The sequence below is a fragment of the Pseudopodoces humilis genome, chromosome 6 (assembly GCF_049639895.1).
Source record: "Pseudopodoces humilis isolate 2021_Gansu_Grassland_sample_001 chromosome 6, ASM4963989v1, whole genome shotgun sequence".
NCBI classification, from domain to species: domain Eukaryota; kingdom Metazoa; phylum Chordata; class Aves; order Passeriformes; family Paridae; genus Pseudopodoces; species Pseudopodoces humilis.
The window spans coordinates 31,623,884-31,641,198 of NC_142205.1; the positions used below are offsets into that span (position 1 = coordinate 31,623,884).

General features: G+C 39.5%; 1 protein-coding gene across 2 annotated transcripts in view; it reads left to right on the forward strand.

Moving 5' to 3' along the window:
* The first annotated feature begins 1,697 nt into the window (after positions 1-1,697).
* The window catches only part of CFAP97 (cilia and flagella associated protein 97), a 29,296-nt gene continuing 13,678 nt past the window's right edge, over positions 1,698-17,315 (forward strand). The window contains exons 1-3 of one of the 2 annotated variants that reach the window (XM_005517663.3): positions 1,698-1,802; positions 10,559-11,449; positions 11,539-11,610. In XM_005517663.3, the coding sequence (XP_005517720.2) occupies positions 10,579-11,449; positions 11,539-11,610 (943 nt within the window). In that variant the 5' untranslated portion in view covers positions 1,698-1,802; positions 10,559-10,578. Of the gene's footprint in view, positions 1,803-1,918; positions 2,029-10,558; positions 11,450-11,538; positions 11,611-17,315 lie in introns of those variants that run through there. The other variant, XM_014263256.2, reaches the window with a different exon arrangement.

Here is a 17,315-nt window from a genome sequence, read left to right on the forward strand (position 1 = left end):
TTGATTTGTCTGCACAGCCCTCATTTAATTCAAAATTCAATATGCTTAGCAAAAAATGTGATCATGTCATTAAATCTCTTTCCTGATGAACGATGGGGCCAAAGTAAAGCTGAATTTTGTATTTTGAATACATGGATCAGTAATCTGGGAGTCTTTCTTTTCATATAATTCTTTCCAGAAAGTGCTTGAAGGTTTTATCTATGTTTCTGCAGCTATTATACTGAAATTCAAGGTAGCTTGGGGAAGGGCCCAAATCAACCTCAAATATTTGGATGAGGCTTCCCTAGAAGTCCTCCAGATGAGCTGCCCCTTTCCCTTTCCTCAGGATACATTGCCCAGCACTACAACATGGCACTGTAAAGTAGGGGCCCATCACGTCGACCTCTGGTCCTGTTGCCTTAATATGGGGCACCATCATCTTAAGGTGGTTCAAATCACCTCAGCCTGGGGCACCCTCCAGTCCCTATGGGCTGCCAGCACACCAACCAGGAATGCCATCATCCCAACCTGAGGCACCACCCCCACAATCTGGGGCACCATCAACTTGATATAGGGCACTGTTACTCCAAAATGGAAAACTATCCCCTCAGCATGGAGCCTCGTTGCCTTAACCTTGGGCAGCATAACCTCAACCTGTGATTCTGTCCCCTCACCCTGAAACCCCATGATCAAAATCTAGGGGCAATCACCTCAACTAGGGGCACTATTTCTTCAGCTTGGGGTCCCTCTGCATCTCAGTCCATGGAGACCATGAATTAAATTAGGAACACTATCACCTTGGGGCCCCATTGCTCCCACCCAGCATACCATTGTCTCAACCCAGAGCCCCATTGCCTCAGCTTGAGGCAAAATCACTGGAGCACACACCTCCATCACCTCAGCCTGGACCAACATTGCTGTGACCTGGGGACCATCACCCCAACTTGGGACACAATCACCTCATCTTGGGGCCTCATGGCCTTAGTAAGAGTCCCAGCTCTCTGCTCCATTCCCACAGAGCGAGAAAGGGCAGGAGGGGACTGATGTCTGTATCAGAGATAGCTGGCCAGCAGGACTAAGAAAGTGATTCTTGCCCTGTTCTTGGCGCTGGTAAGGCCACTGCCTGAGATCTATGTCCAGTTCTGGGTGTCTCAATTCAGGTAGGACACTGAAGCACTGGAGCAAGTTCAGAGAAGGGAAATCTGGTGAAAGGTCTGAAGCACAGGTCTTAAGAGGAAGAGCTGAGGGAGCTGGGGGTGTTTAGCCAGATCAGGAGGCTCAGGGGAGACCTTATTGCTCTGAAAGGTAGCCCGGTGGGGATCGGCCTTTTATTCCAGGCAACCAGCGACAGGATTAAAGGGCACAGTCTGAAACTGCGCCAGGGGATGCTTAGGTTGGACATTAGCAGGAATTTCTTCTCGGAAAGGGTGATCAGTGGAACAGGTTGCCCGGGGAGGTGGTGGAGCCGCGGTCCCTAGAGGTGTTTGAGGAAAGACTGGACGTGGCACTTAGGTACCGTGGTCTGGTTGACAGTGTGGTGTTCGATCAGAGGTTGGAGGCGATTATTTCGGGGATCTCTTCCAACCTCCATGTTCCGGCGATTCCGGGGAGAGCCCGTGCCCGAGGGGCTCCTCCCACGGGAGGTCCCGGCGCCCGCCCTTCCCGCCCCGCTGAGGCGCCGCCTCTCCCCGCCCAGCGGCGCGCGGGGCTGACCGGGGCTGCGCAGGAGCGGGGCGGCAGCGAGGGAGCGGCCTCAGCGCTGCGCAGCTCCCGCCTCCCCGGCTCTCTCCTGGCTCTCTCCTCGCTCTCTCTCTCCCGTGCCTGTGAGTATCCGCCCGGCTGCCTGCGCGGTTACCACAACAAAGCCGGGAGAAGAGGGAGCCAAGGGGGATAAGGCAGTGGCCGCTGTTTCTTCCCGGGGATGCCGGCCGGGTAGTGGGGCCTGCGGTGCCTCCTTGCCACGGAAGGTGCCTGCAGGGCGGTTGGGGGCGGTTGGGGACGACGGGCACGTTCCTTCCCCCGTCTGCGGTAATTTTTTCCCGAAACAAGGTGGGAGACATGTTCTGTTCGTGTGTACGTACGCATTATTTTTAACCATTATATAATTTAAAAAAAAAATTGTTTTAATTAGCTCTTTTCCTGCTCGCGCCCCTGCCTGAGCGGCGCTCACGTAGGTGTCCCCCGAGCGCGTCGTGCGCGCTGCCTTTGGAGTGCCGGGGCTGGCGTTGAGCTGCCAGAGTTTGGTCATGCCCCTCTGAGACGTGTGTTCCGCCCCACATCAGTGCCGTGCCTGCCCGCTTTGCTCCTCGGGGAGATTGGAAAAGAGATGGGAGATTCCGTTCTGAGACACCGGCCTTTGTTGTCGCCGTAGCAGTCGGCTTTGGAAGAGAGTTGCAGAATCGTGTGTGCTGTCAAAGTTACCGGACTTTGAGAGACGCAGCTGGGCAGTGATGCCCAAATAGAGTTCAGAGCGGTGTTTTGGTTGGGCTTAATTAGTGGGAATTAAGTCAGATGTAATGATTATTGCAAACAGCTTCCCTCTAGCATGTTAATCATAGCATGGGTCACGTTTCCACACTTTCTTCAGGACACACGTGTAACTCCCTCTGCCCAGCACAGGGCTGTGTTCTGCAGTAATGGCTCCCAAAGTGGTGCTGTGGTTTTGAAAAATAACTAGCCAAATCTCTTGACCCCTCTGGATTAGGTTGGAAATCACAAATAAGGTAGTTCTGAAACCTGGGCTGCTGCAGCAGAGCAGAGTACTGAATTAATTTGAAAGACAATCGGTGAAATGCTATAACAAAATGCAATATGTGTTGTCTTTGTCAGTGTTTTTTTTTCTGGCATTTTCACAGTATTTTAAAATGTAGCATGGTTTATGGGACAACTTAAAGTCATATAATCTTTGTGCCTGACTGAAGTTTTTCCTTTGCAAACAGTTTTTTGAAAACTGGTTTAATTATAGTATGCAAATACTTGAACTTTTACATTTTACTATACAATAGAAATAAAAAAAAAATTTAGTGTTTGCATTTGGATGTGTACATGTTTTAAAATTGTGTGGTTAAAATTTCTACGTAGTATTCATAAAAACACCAGGACAGCAATGTGGGATGGCATGAATGTAATAAAAACAGCAGTGCTAAATTTCTTTTGTATCCCTGCTTGTCTGTATTGAGGTGCTCAATATAGTGCATAGAATGCATTGTACACATTTTTGCTTCTTTGAAAAGATAGTTAATCTCTCTTTTTTGGGTTGAAAGTTCTGGAATTGTCAGTGGAGCGAGAACAAAGTTTCACAAAGTTAAGTTCCTCTGGATTTATTTGAAGACTAAAATGAAGTTATCGTTGCTAAAAAATAAGTAAGCTTAAGAATGGGTTTGTGAAATAACTGGCATTTAAAAATATAGTTGTCAGAGCTTTGGACTCTGCTTCTGGAATGCTTCAAGCTCTTCCAACACTTCCTCCTGCTTTGTTTGTTTTTCTTGTAATGCATATGTTGTTCTTTTGGTTTTCTAAACCTAGATAATACTTCAATGGTTTGGAGTAGAAACCAGAGAAAAGGACAGGTAGTTTGGGCACATTCTATTCCTTTTCTTGTAACTTAAAGCTGTTATGACCTACTGGGATTTTTGTTCTGGTTTTGTGCTTGCCTGTGTTTAGAAGGGCATTCAGAGGGCCCTGTGTTTCTTCATAAGACTTACATGGGCTCAGTGGGCCATCAGGAGTGCTAAGCCCATTGAGAGTTTGAATGCAATTGACCAATTCCTTGAAAGGCTCAACCCAGGAACACATAAAAGTGCAAATTTTGTAGGATGGGTGGTATATTTTGTAGGTTGTCTGTGGTATAGGTTGCAGGATCATCTCCAAGCTTTCTAAAGTCTGCCCTTTCAGATGACATAATATTACACCTGAAGCTTAGATGTATGTTTTGAACTGCTGTGCCAGAGTCTCCCACTTCAGTTGTGGATGGCCTGGTTGAATACATGTTGCCTCCAAATTTAAATCTTCATATTGGACAGAAATAATCTTCATAGACATGTACCAGTATAGAAGGAGTGAGAAAACAAAGTTGGACTTCTACTTTGCTCTTCACCATCGATGCCGGGCAGTAGAGTCTGTTCTTTTCTGGGCTTTTCATACCTGTTCTATATTATCGGAAGATTGTGGCAATGGGTCACTTTTGGGAAAGATCAATACCAGTGACCAGTTTTCCCCTAGCAGCTTGCTGCCTTTTAGCCTTTCAGGTGGCTGGAGTTTGGACTCTTCTAGGTAGTGAGAAATTGTGTGGCAGCAGCCCCATGAGACTTCAGTGTGGATGGTGTCACTTATGCTTGTAGGAGTGGAAGGCCTTCCAGAAGCTGGTGCTACTTTTATCAACCAACATGTGATTCCTTGTCTTTATTTTTGATTGTAATTGTTAGCTTCTTTTCTTCCTGGGTTTAGAGGATTTGAGAGTAATTTTCTTGGGATTCTCAGCAATGAGTGAATAGCCATGGTCTGTTGGCTGACCTGATGGCTGTCATCACTCTCCTCATTTAACCTCAGTGTTCTCTGACCCAGCCTTTCTGCATAAGAGGTCACAAGGTGACCTTTGCTGAAGAGCCTGAAGAACAAATATTTAATGTGTTTCTGTGAGTCAAGTCCTGGAACTGCAGATACACACTTCTCAGCATAATGTACTAATGTACATTCACAGCAGCTTTTCACAGTAGAGGAATGGCTTATTTTTGGCTCAAGAGGAAATATATCTTCTTTTCTCCCCTCTTTTCTTCCCCCCACGATTTTTGCCTGTTCTCTCTCCTCTCTGCCTTGTACATTAACTTGAAAGCCTTTGCCCAGCAGCTGTCTGTGCCTCCTTGGTGGTCATGTGCTTTCATTTGCTCTAACCATGATGGCAGTTGACTGTGTTCCAGGATTTTCTAGTGCCCATTGGCTGAACTGAATTCTTACTTGAAATAGCTGCAAGACTCAGGACTTTCTGTTGCAACTCTTTTTAAAAGACTCAAGAGTGCTTTGAAGCATCTCCAGGGAGCCTACCTGTTTGAGAACTGCTGTTCTGAGGGCTAGTTAGAAGTTAATAGACTGTATCTTAGAGCATACAGGGGAAAATCCTTCCATTGTGTCCAGGGAGAACGAAGGATGCAGAACAGCTGTAGCAGCAGGTATTGTGCTCTGAGCTTGGAAAATCAGAATATCTGCTAAAGATATTTAGCATATATTTAGGTTGTTTTATTCATTGGGAGTTAAGAGAAGTAGTTTCCTAAGAGCTATATTTCTTCCTTTGCATACTTTTTTGTTCTTAGTAACAAATATGAAAGCTTTAAGAGGAAAATAGGGCTGAATATGTGTGGTTTGTCACACAGGTTTTAAGACTAGTGTTTTTTCATGTTTCCCCTCTTTTGAACAAACCACCAAAAATAAAACTTTTCTTATCCTGACATTTTTATCGCTCTCTTCTAGTTGTTTTCAAATTTGTCTTTTTTGTTTGTTGGCTGGGCATTTTTTAAGCTTCAGTGAAAAATGAGAAAGGAAGGAAGAAGGCGCCAGTTGCTGTTCCTTTAGCATTTTCAACCTCCCCCAAGTTCCATACAAAGGCAGTTTGGCAGTCAGCAGGTTTAGAGGGGCAGGATCCCCAGAGGGGAAATAATGAGAATGTAGAATCAGAAGATTTTGGAGTGCCATAAAGAACACATACCATTGGTAGTAGAAGTCTTTTATTTAAAACACTTTCAACCTAAAACACTTTCAACCCTAAAACAAAGGTGTCCTGTTGGAGCTGAATACAAGAGTCTGATGCTTTACGTGTTTTTTAATACATCCTCAGATGATGCCTATTTTTTTTTTTTTTTGTTGGAAACATAGTATTGACTCATCTTGAGTGTATTATAGCTGTGCTGTATTATGACGTTTGTGGTGTTGTACAGGATGCACACAGTAACATCAGATATTTCAGATATAGCCCCTAGGATGTGTAAAGATCTTGTTTTCCCCATCTATTAAATACCAGAATCTTATGATGTTGTGGGAACATTTAGGCCCTTCAGACGGTGCATAACATGCAAACTCAGTGTGGTGTTCTGCATGCTAGGATACCAGATGGGGACAAAACAGCTTTCCTTGGAGCATGGTAGTCTGCATGCTAGGAACTTTTATGTTACAAGATAAGGAAAAAGCCCCAGTTGTCCTTTCTATATAAATCACCCTCTTCCTTGATTATGAAATTAGAACGCTTAAAAGAGAAGAAAGTTGGTCACTGCTTGTACCTGAATGCTATTTTTCTTTTCTTCTATGAATTATTTCAGTACTCTTAGATGCACAATTTTCAGATGGTGTGCATTTTAAAAAGTGAAAGATTTAGTGGATAACTTCAAGTTTTAACCAAGTTTAAAACACCTCAAATCTTTCACTGGGTATTTTATGTACTTCATAAGTGTTAGTTTCTGACATTCAAAAATGTTTTCAAAAGGAAGGATATGCTGAAGCACAAACCCACATCTAAGTCTGTATCCTCATTACATGACTTTTTATGTACCATCCTACTTTTGTAGAAGTTACTTCAATTTGCTGTCATGCCTAATGGCCTGCTCGTAGCCGTTGCCTGCAAAAATATTTCAGGTGGTGCTGTAGTTGGCAGGTTTGCAGCTGGCAGGGGAAAAACACTCAATATGCTTAGTGTGATTAGGGTCTTGATCTGTTTTTTGACATGGAGGAGGATGTCGAAGTGCTGCTTGTTCTTTGGGTAGTGCAGCAGCAGGCAGTGGTTGATCTGTGCAGGAGTTGTGTGGTCTATGTTCTTGCAGTGTCCAGCTGGGGAGAGTGTGGATTTTGTCTCAGTAGGTAGTCAGACTCTTGGTGTGTCAACCCTCTGATGAGAAAGTATGGGTCTCTAAAGCCCTGACAGTCAGACTGCATGTTCACCTTGACTGCTTGACCACTGCTTTCTGATCTTAAATGGGTCAGGGATTGAAGGGATTAAAAAGTGGTATAAACTAGTTCTTCCTAAACTAGGAAGAGCTGCAGTAAGGAAGAGAAAGACAAAACGGGTGTGCTTGGCTGTGGTAATGAGTGATTGCTACAGTTGCAAGAAAAATGGGGTGAGAGGTAGAGAATTACTTGGGGAGAAAAAAATACTACAGTAAAAAGAGATCTCTAAAATAATTAATGGCCAGCCTGCTCTTTGGAGTTGATCATGCTTGTGTTAAAGGGTTTCATGGCAGAAAGCCACAAAAAAGTCATGTGTTTTTTGGTAAGTAAATACAGTGGTCACTAAAATTAGCAGTTAATGGTGAGTATTTGGCTGTAATGACAGGTTTTTTGGGATTTCAGAGTATTTATCATTTGTTGACTCTGTGTTTTAAAAACAGGTAACATAGCAGAACTCTGTATTTCTTGCAGAAGTAAAATTACACTCTGTGTTGTATATAAGTGGGTGTGAAATTGTAAAGAGACAATTTACTGATTTAGGCATGCTTTATCAGCAAAAATTACTTCTGTATTGCATCGTCTTGGCAAATTCCAGCTCTGTTGCAGATGCTCTCAATTCAGGAGTGGAATAGGATTCAAGAATACCATCTCTTTTTTTATTTCCTCTTGTTTGTTTTTAATGTGAATGACAGAATTCATTAATCTTTAGTTTGTGAATGATTGTGTGTCAGTGAGACATGGCATGTTGGTTTCCCATTAAGATGAAGGTTAAAGTTGTTAGGGACTTGTACCAGAAGACTGAAATATGCATTTGGCGGTGGAATGACTGCTGCTCCTTGGGCAGGGCCAGACTGCTAAATGATCTCTGCTGTACTGGTGGTCGCCATCTGAGAAGCAGTTATGTCCCAGTCTTCCTAGGAAATGGCCCAATGGCAGGTGAGCTATTCATGAATCCTGTAGAGTGGGAAGATATGTGCTCTCTGGCTGGCATTAAGAGTGGAAAGAAATGCACAAGCTTGTTGCGATCTTTTATCACCTTTTGTCAGCTCTACACTGCCCTTATGTCTTGAGTTAAATCCCATCCTCACTTCAGCGACTGTTCAGAAGAGTCATCTGAGAAGCCATGGTGTGACTACACATTATAGCCGACGAGCTGCAGTTAGTTCAGTCACCTTTGCAGGCGCAGCATTACATAAACTAAAAATACATGGATGTGATTACACTCAAAACGTTACATTTTAAGCTATACTAAAGATTCCAGCTATGTTAAGCTATCCTAGTTTGTCTGCATCCACCTGCAAACCTTTCTGCCTTAGCCCCTTATGCTCTTGTATACAACAGGGCTAGCAGTATTTCAAATCTGTGTTTGAGACAAGTGAAGCGCACCACATGCCTGCTTTTACAATTAGTCATAATATTTCCAGTTATGAGCTGGAGAGATGCTAGTTCCTTTAAGTAGTAAAAAGCCTCTCATCATGGAGATAAATGGTTTTATTTTTAAGCCCTACTTCCTATATTAATCTTCTTCATAGAATTGGGTTTGTTCAAGTTGTACTTGGTAAATAAATAATTAATGATCTATACTTTACAGGTTTTATTACCTTCTGGTTTAGATTACATGAGGTAAAAATTTAATTTAAATAATGTGTTACTCTTCTGATTGCTTTTTATTTTTGTATTGTGCATGTTTTTATATATCAAAATGTATTATCCTTTTAAGCAGCTGCTCTAGAAAAACTTACAGGAATTCACATGATAGTTGTGCATTGCAGGTTGTGCAAGCTGCCTGAAGCCAGGTATCACAAGAAGTGAGGCAAAGGGTGGAATCAATAGCCCAGATGAAGTGTGCCTGCACCAATGCACACAAGATGGGTAAAAACCAGGGGGGGCAAGAAGCCATGGTGCTGTGGAAAAACCGTGGTGTAGTTAGCATCACAGAAATGTGGTAGGGTGATTATCATGGCTGGAGTGGTGCAATGGATGGTTATAAGCTCCTCAGGAGGGATATGGAAGGAAAGAAAAGTGTCCCTCTGCATGAGGGACTGTTTCAGCTGTGTGGAGCTCAAGGATAGTGATGATAAGGCTGAGTGTGAGTGAGTGAGAACCAGGGACATGGCCAATAAGTCAGCCATCCTGAGGGGTGTCTCTTAGGGACCACCCTGCCAGGATGAAGAGGCAGATGAAGTATTCTGTAAGCAGCAGGGTGGTGGTTCATGATGGCTAGTGCCTGTTCTTGTGCAAGACTTTAACTTGCTGGATATCTGCATTCCCCAAAAGTGTTTTACTACTTTGTAGCCCTTTGAAGAGCTGAGTGCTTCGGAGAGTTATCTTTGTGGTCCTGAAAGTTGATCTCTGCTTCTGTTACTTAATAGTGTTTTCAGCTTTATACAATATCGAACCATAATAAGTCCCTCTGCAGTTCTTTGGCTTTTTGATTCTTAAAACCCTAGGCAGTTCCAGACTTCTTAGGTTTATATTGTGATTTGAGGAGCATATTTTCAATTCCTCTAAACCAGTATTATTTAAAAAGTGGCAAAGTATCTGAGTGACCTTTAAAAATTCTGTATCTTGAAGTCATTTTTAGCTAGAACCTTTCCTGGAAAGTCCTTTTTTCCACCTTTGTTTGCCATGGCAACAAACTATATGTGGTTTAAGGGAGACCATCCATCTTGTAAAATATTCTGGTTCTCCAGCCTTGTATAGTTGTTTCCACTGTCTTCATGTTTTGTTTCCTTTGGTCTAAAGGATGTTCCATATTTATTGATTGTAACTTACTAAATTTATTTATGAAATGATTAATGAAATCTGTTGTAAAGAGTAGGAGAAAAGTGATTCTGGCTAGGTGAGACTGGTAGTCTTTGTTACTGGCTAATTTTCTTTGGTTGTGGGGTGTTTGGATTTTTTAATTTTAACTCTCTCTCTATATATATATACACTACTAATGGACTGAATAGTGACTTCTGGTTTAAGTGCACTGGTTTCATGCCTGGATCACATTTTTTAAAGTCTAGGTTCATCTGGAAGAAATAAATTTCCTCACTGTACTGTGTAGTGTGAGTTGCAGAGGACTGTCATGAAAAGCAGGCTCCTTGTGCAAACTAAAACATGAGCACTGACACGCCCTACATCTGTGTAACCTTGGAGCCATAGATCTTTTGATGTAGATTCAAATTTCTCCTAATTTTAAGTGCTGAAAGCCTGCGGTGTGTATGGGTGTGTCAGCCAAGATGATGACTGCTATATACAAACAAGGCTTAAAACATAAAATTCCAACTAATGATAGCTCATAAGTGCCTCTAGCTTCAAATGGCTCTAGCTTAAAGGGAAAAATAAGACACTTTAATTGCTTGTTTGTAATAGTTAAGATTTTTTAGCCACTAACACTGACAAATTTTCTTGGAAGTAGTAGTTTTGAAATTGTGATGGGTTGGCTTAAATTAAAGCTTTCCTGTCTAAGATATAAGCTGTGTGCAGTAAGGTTGAACTAAGTTTTGCTGAGCTCACTAGGGAATTGTCCCTAGCAACTTCATGTAATTAATTGCAGAATTATAAATTACTAGAGCTAAAGGAGTGAAAAGCAAAGCTATTATACTAAAAGTGTACTTGGATCTGTTTTTACACAAATCTTTGGAAATGTTTTTGATGCTTGCAGGTGATACATGGTATTTCGTTATGGACCGTTTTGAAGACATATCAGATGGTGAAGTGGATCATGCCTTCTTTGACAGTGACTTTGAGGAAGAGAAAAAGAAAGCTGAAGAAAATGGTGAAGATATAGAGAAAGGAAGTACAAAGGTAGCTCTTGCAGACACTGATTTGGTTTCTAATTCAAAGGATGAAAAGTGTTGTGAGGAGGAAAGTGAAGAAAAGCAGATAGATTTGCACAAACAAATAGATTTGCAAAAGGATCAGTCCCTAGAAAATAGCAAAGATTCTGTTGAAGATGCTTCATTTTTGACGCTTTCTCCAGTTGCAGAGAAGGCAGGTACATCTGGAGCAATACCTGCAGCAAACACAGGAACAGAGGAGATTGTTCCTGCTGGAATTCCTAAAATAGTTAAAGAAGGTGAAGAAGATTACTATACAGATGAAGAAGATAGTAGTGATGATGGCAAAAAACAGAAGGTTAGACTGAAGTCAGCTAAGCAACCAAACAACATAAAAAAGGCTAGCAAAAAATACACTATCAGCTCCTCCTCCTCTTCTTCCTCTACCTCCTCCTCATCATCCTCAAGTTCAGATACAGATTGTTCTGACACAGATTCTGATAGCTGTTCTTCAGATTCATCTCATTCTTCCTCAAAAAGGAATGCTTGTAGAAATGCTCTTTTGTCTCCAAAACAAAAATTCAAGTCAGTGATGAAATTAGCAGAAGGAAAACCAAAGTTTGGTGAAGACCTGGAGGAATCTGAAGACACAGTGACCGATGTAACACCTCTGTCAACTCCAGACATCAGTCCTATCCAGTCTTTTGAATTTATAGCATCGAATGATAAGAAACTAAAAGTAAAGAGACAGGAAAATGTGAGCCAAGAATTATACGGTAATTTTGAGAATTTAAATACAACACTAAATGTGCAAAACCTATGGGCCTGGGAAATTCCATCTTATGTCTGTATCTTTTTTCATTAGATTCCGAGTTTGATTGCAGATATAGTCGAAAAGTCTTGCATGATGCCATGGACCTGAATCAACTTCTGAAAGGTGATTTTTAAATTTTCTTTTTACAAAATACATCTGCCAGTTGTTGAGAACAACTGTGTTCTATTAGAAGAGAGTGGAGTTTTCATATGCCATGTGTATTTTTAAAACTGGTTGCTGTTTAAGTGGTATTGATCTAATTCCTTGAATTCTTCTCTATGTAATAGTACTGATTCTGCAGTAGAGAAAAGAAGCATTTGTTGGTTTGCATATACCTAGAGGTAAGATACACAGATAGGGTGAATCTAAAAAAGATTTGATATATTAATGAATTGGGTAATAAAAATGCACATGTATTTTAAGGTATGCTGGACTATGGCAGAATTTGATATCTAAATTAAAACATCAACCTTTCTGTTGAAAGGCTGGATTATCAACCTCCAGAACTGAAAGACAATCCAAAATTTCATTTCATTGTAAATGGTATTTATATTCATAAACTTCTAGTACCTTTTTGATAATTAAACAGAAGTGGTTGAAATTCTTTTCTGAACTGGGTGTCTGCCTTCTAAAATACCATAGGTTGAGTAAAGGTATTTAAAAAAAAAAATAGTAGATAATCTTTACTAAAACTCAAGTGGTTGCTTCTGGCTAATAGACTTTAAAAATCTTAATAATGAAGCCTAAGAAAATGTGCAGTCTCTTTCGCTGCATACATTGCACATCTCCATTATGTAGGGTGAAAATGCCCTGGGTGATGTCATGTGTGTATTTTAAGGTCTACATGATACTTTTGCATTTGTTTTCATGGCCCAGAGTTTTCAGTACTAAAGTCTGTGGAATAAAAAAGGCTTGACTCAAGAAATCTGCTGATCTCAGGTGAGGAAAGCCTCTTGCAGTTTAAGTCTGGTACAGTCTAAGCCAAGTTTGCTGTGTTGAAGTAAGCCTGGCATGACTAAAACTGCATGTGTTGTGTTTCTTCACTTTGCACCTTGTCAGACTGAGCTTCTAGCAAATAAGGATTTAGAATATATTGTATACATGGTATAAACAGCTTTTAAGTAAAAAATGAGGATTTTACTTGTATGGAAATTCTTCCGATGTTAAGAAAAGAACTCTAGCCTTCAAGAAAGGTAGAGCTTTTTCTCATCTCTGACAGTCCTTGTGCTTCAGCCACTCTTTCATACTAGAAACAACCAGTTGTCAAAACATGATGTCAGAAGAGGTGTTGCTATGCAATTGAAATTATGATGTCCTACGTCATTATTTGTTCCCAGTTAGCAAGAAGCTATTTATTGGTGATTACCAGTAGATTCATCTAATCCCTAAAACAAATGGGTATTATTGCTCAGAGTGGGTATTCTTAGAGATGAATCTCTGTTGGGGAGAGGAACTTTTTTCTCAAAACTGAAAGCCGATTCTAAATAACAATAATAAAGATGGGGTAATGAGAAGTAGAATTCATATAGTCTAGCAGCTAATGTTCCTGATTAATGTGTATATTACTCCCAGGTGCCTCTCTAAATCAGCAAGCACAACATAGCTTAATTAGTTTGGGCATTTTGAAGTTCAAATGGGGCAGAATTATTAATGGTGGAAAGTAACTAGTCTGGGAAAATAGGAGCTAATCTTATTCTGAGTTACTGCTTACAGATTTTGTTTTTTGTACTCGTTAGGGCAAAAAAAAGTGCAAATAATTTTCCCCTACCCACCAGTCTCCAGTAAATGTTCATCAGAACTGCATAGGCATACACATTGCTTCAAGTGAGAACACTGCAAGCCCAGACCTGAGTGCATGAAAAGATGGTTAAATAAACATGATTTGTTTTAAAGTATAATACTCTTCCAGTACTTTAAACCGATGAAGCATTTTATTTAAATCTTTTGTCAAATATGCTTGTAATATAGCTGGACCTAATCATTTATAGCAGTCATACAAGTTTAATTTCCCGAGGTCCCCGGACACTTGCATAATTTCCATGTGATCTGTTATTGCGTTGTTTCTATGGAGCACACAGTAATTAAGTTTGTATGATTATTCACATTACCAGTGCATACATTTGGGAAAACTGGAATCTCTTGTATTAAAAAAAGAATTGCAAGAACAAAAAAAAGGAAAGAAAGTTGTTCAAAGAACAAGTTTGGACTATCACAAGAGTCTGGTTATTTATTAGAGTCAGCAAAGTGGTTTGTGTATCTTAAAGCAGAATTAATTTGAAGCATTTAGAAACTGTTGCAGTTAAAAGTAATTGAATGTCCTTTACCTATTTGTGTTCATATTGAAAACTATTCATTTATAAGCATTTTAAAAATTGTATTAGACAAAAATTTATCATGCCTTTACAACTCGTAAAGCTATGCTTGTTGTTGATAAAAGCCAAATTTACCATTATACATTTCTTAATAAGGTAAATCTCACAAATAACATAGTTCTAGTTGGAAATCTCATAGTCTCCCTGCTCTGTGTTGCACTTTGATTGTTTTTAGATGGGTAGTGCTGATAGCAGGTGTGATTATAACATTTCAGGTAGAAATACAATTTTTCAGTTGTTTCATGATGTTATATAGATCTTTGTATGTAATTGTTTTGTGATTTGATGATGTTTCCACTTTGCTATAAACCTTAAAGATATTTCAGAAAATGAATAACTGAAAGCACTTTCTTAACTCATACTAATAAAAAATGTCAGTTATTTCCTCTGCTCTACTCTTGAGTAATCTGAACACAAAAAGAGAATTAAGTATGGCAATGCAAAGAAATAGATTGTAAAAGATTGTTTTTGAAGGTAATTACATAAATCACCATGTTAAAAAGCTGAGAATAAAATAAATTGGAAAATTTTCTGATGTTCTTTTGATTGGCCCTGTAAGTCTGTGCAGATAAAGAGATAGGTTAAGTGTAGGAGTGTGTACTAAGTACTCTTCTATCTCAATCCATTATGCTACAGATTTGCTCTGTCTTTAGACAAATCTTACGATTTCTGTAGTTCAGAACAGAGTTGTCTACTAAAATTACTCTGTATCTCTTTATCTAAATTTGTTTGCTATCAATACAATGGGATAGCACAAGGTATATACAGTGCTAAAAAATTTATTACTTTGTGTTTTCTTCTCTCTAAAATGGGGTTGAAGTCTCACAGAAGTGTCTGTAAGAATTAGTCTGTAAATCCATGGTATTAGCTATTATTAACTTGAGGGGGTGGTGCAGTGGGGTAAGTAAGGGCAATTGGCCAGAGGCTGAAGTTCTATCCTTGAAGCTCTCACTGACCTCTGTGCTGATAAATCTTTTTGCCTCTTCTATGCCTTAGATTTTTAAAATAGTCAGAGCTTCCCCTGTGAAAAGCTCAGTAATACAAATACCATTATTATTAAAGTAAAAGCACTGTGTGTTTGAATAAAATCTATTGTAGAAAATTAAATAGCAGCTTCAACTGAACATGAAGCAATCACTTTAACCCCCTGCCCCCCATATAATTTGTCACTCAGGAAATAGAAAAGTTTTTGATAACTGAAACTTTGTTCTCTTTAGGGATGTGTTATCTATGTGCTCATTCATGCTGAACTAATGTATTTGTAGAAAAGCTGCTATCTAAATTTATCTAAATTTAGAGTAGACTCTACAATATACACGTACCCAAACTGTAGAGTTGAACTAAGCATATATAGCTTTTCTGGGGAATTCCATTTAGTGTGTATGTTCAGAGTTTGAGCTAATTCTCTATATGTATGTGTATTCATATGCTTGGTTTTCACAGGCCTAGAAACTCATGTTGAGGTGGAAGAGCAATTGCTATCTTATTCTTATATTTAGAGTTTGGAAATAGATTGAAGATCTGTGAGATTATGGAGAGATACAGGCTTCCCCAACATCCATGAGAAACTTTGTAATTATGGGGGAAAAAAGTGCAGTGCCTGTAAGAGTTCTTTGTCATGATATCAAGAGATAATTAGCAACCCTATTTAAGCATGTTTAAATAGGGACATTTTTCACCTGTAAAGGCCATTCTCCTTTACTTACAAAAACCACCAAATCTTGAATTTTCCAAAATCTCTTTTAAAGTGCTCTGTGGCCTACAATAATGGATGTTCTAGATAGTATTTGTTTAGAGATACCACAGGGAAATAGTTTCACTCTTAAACTACTATGTATTGATGAAGAACCGTGTTTTATTTAATCCTTTTGTACTTCTCAAATGTGATACACATGTGGTAGTGTAGCAGTATGAAATAAAATATCAGTCAAGTGTAAACATTGAAACAATTTATTTTGAGATTGCAAAAGATACACTAAAACATGCATAATTTTGATTTTAGCCTTAATGCCATTAGGACGACTGTATCATCCTGTCCTAATGCATTTGACTTGCAAATTATAAGTTGTATTTTATGTAAGGTTTGGCCTTTCTCACTCTGCAAGGTTATTTCGATGCTTAGAAATTGAAAGCAATAAACAGCTTGTTTATGGCTTAAAAAAAAAAGTCAGGTATCTCTCCATGGAAACCAGCTTTCATAGAAATCCTGTGAATCCATACACAGTATGCAAGTTGTTCTGCAAATGCTGCTGCTTATATATCATCTACTCCAAATTATATTTAAGGTCTGACTGACAGTGAAAATAACTAGTGGTTTAGTTAAATTATTTATTACCCACTGATAGAGTATGTATATGATAGGTAGATCATATTTCATTGCTCCAAGACTTACAAACTCTTTAGAAACTTAAAATCATAACCTTAAACTGTAGTTACCTCATGTTGTCAGTGGCTAATGCAAAAATAGGTAAACCATTCAAATGCTTAGGCTTTGTGATTAAAAAGTAGTGTGGGTGCATTGATGAATAAATCATTGAAATAAATATAAAACTCAAGCACCTGAATTATGTAACATGAACTGTGCTACCAGTATTTAATAGCATTCAGAATCTTACTTTTTTTTTTGCTTATCGATGGTGAATTGTCCCTGGTTTTGTGGGCATGTGCTGACCTCACTTAGACACCCACTGTCTTTGCCATGAAAACAATGTTGCCAGTGAGTAGTAGCATGAATTCAGTGCATATTGGACATACATTCCCGCTGTGGATTACCTAAATTTCTGTCATAGCAAGTGTATGGAGAATAGGAATATGATACTGTATAAATGATGCTTTGCAGAGGCATCATTTTCATTTTCAGGTGGCTGGAAGCAATTCAGGGGTCAGAAGTGTCTTTCTGAACCATGGAAGGAATGTCACCTCTGCTTCAGGAAGACCTAAAAAAGTTTTTCCCCTCTGTTTTCTAGATATTGTTTCTGTGATTTATTTGAACATAATTTAAGGAGTGGTGATTTCTTCTGCTTGTTTTGTTAGAAACACGCATGCTGTGGTATTAGTGATGCTCTTCTACTAAAATGATGCAGTATGCATTATGTTGTCTTTTTCTACTAAACTTTAAACTCTCATGTGACACAGTTCCTATGGAGATCAGCAGTGAATTTGTGTGGTTTAAAAAAAGACTATCTATGGGTAGGGTCCACTAAGTTATGGTTTGCTTTGCTGTGGTGTTTGCAGATTAAATTCTTCCTGAACATAGATCTTAAGCAAGTAAAACATAACTCAAATTAATTAACAGCTTGAAGAACAACAAACCAGGTACTTGTACTGTGTTACTTGATCCAATGCTTTGGTGTATTGCAGCAGTGTTGTAGCAAAAAGCTGGTTGTGAAGTTTCAAATGGGTTCTTGGGTCATATAGAAGGCTAATAATAATAATGTCGTTTGAGGAACTGGAGAG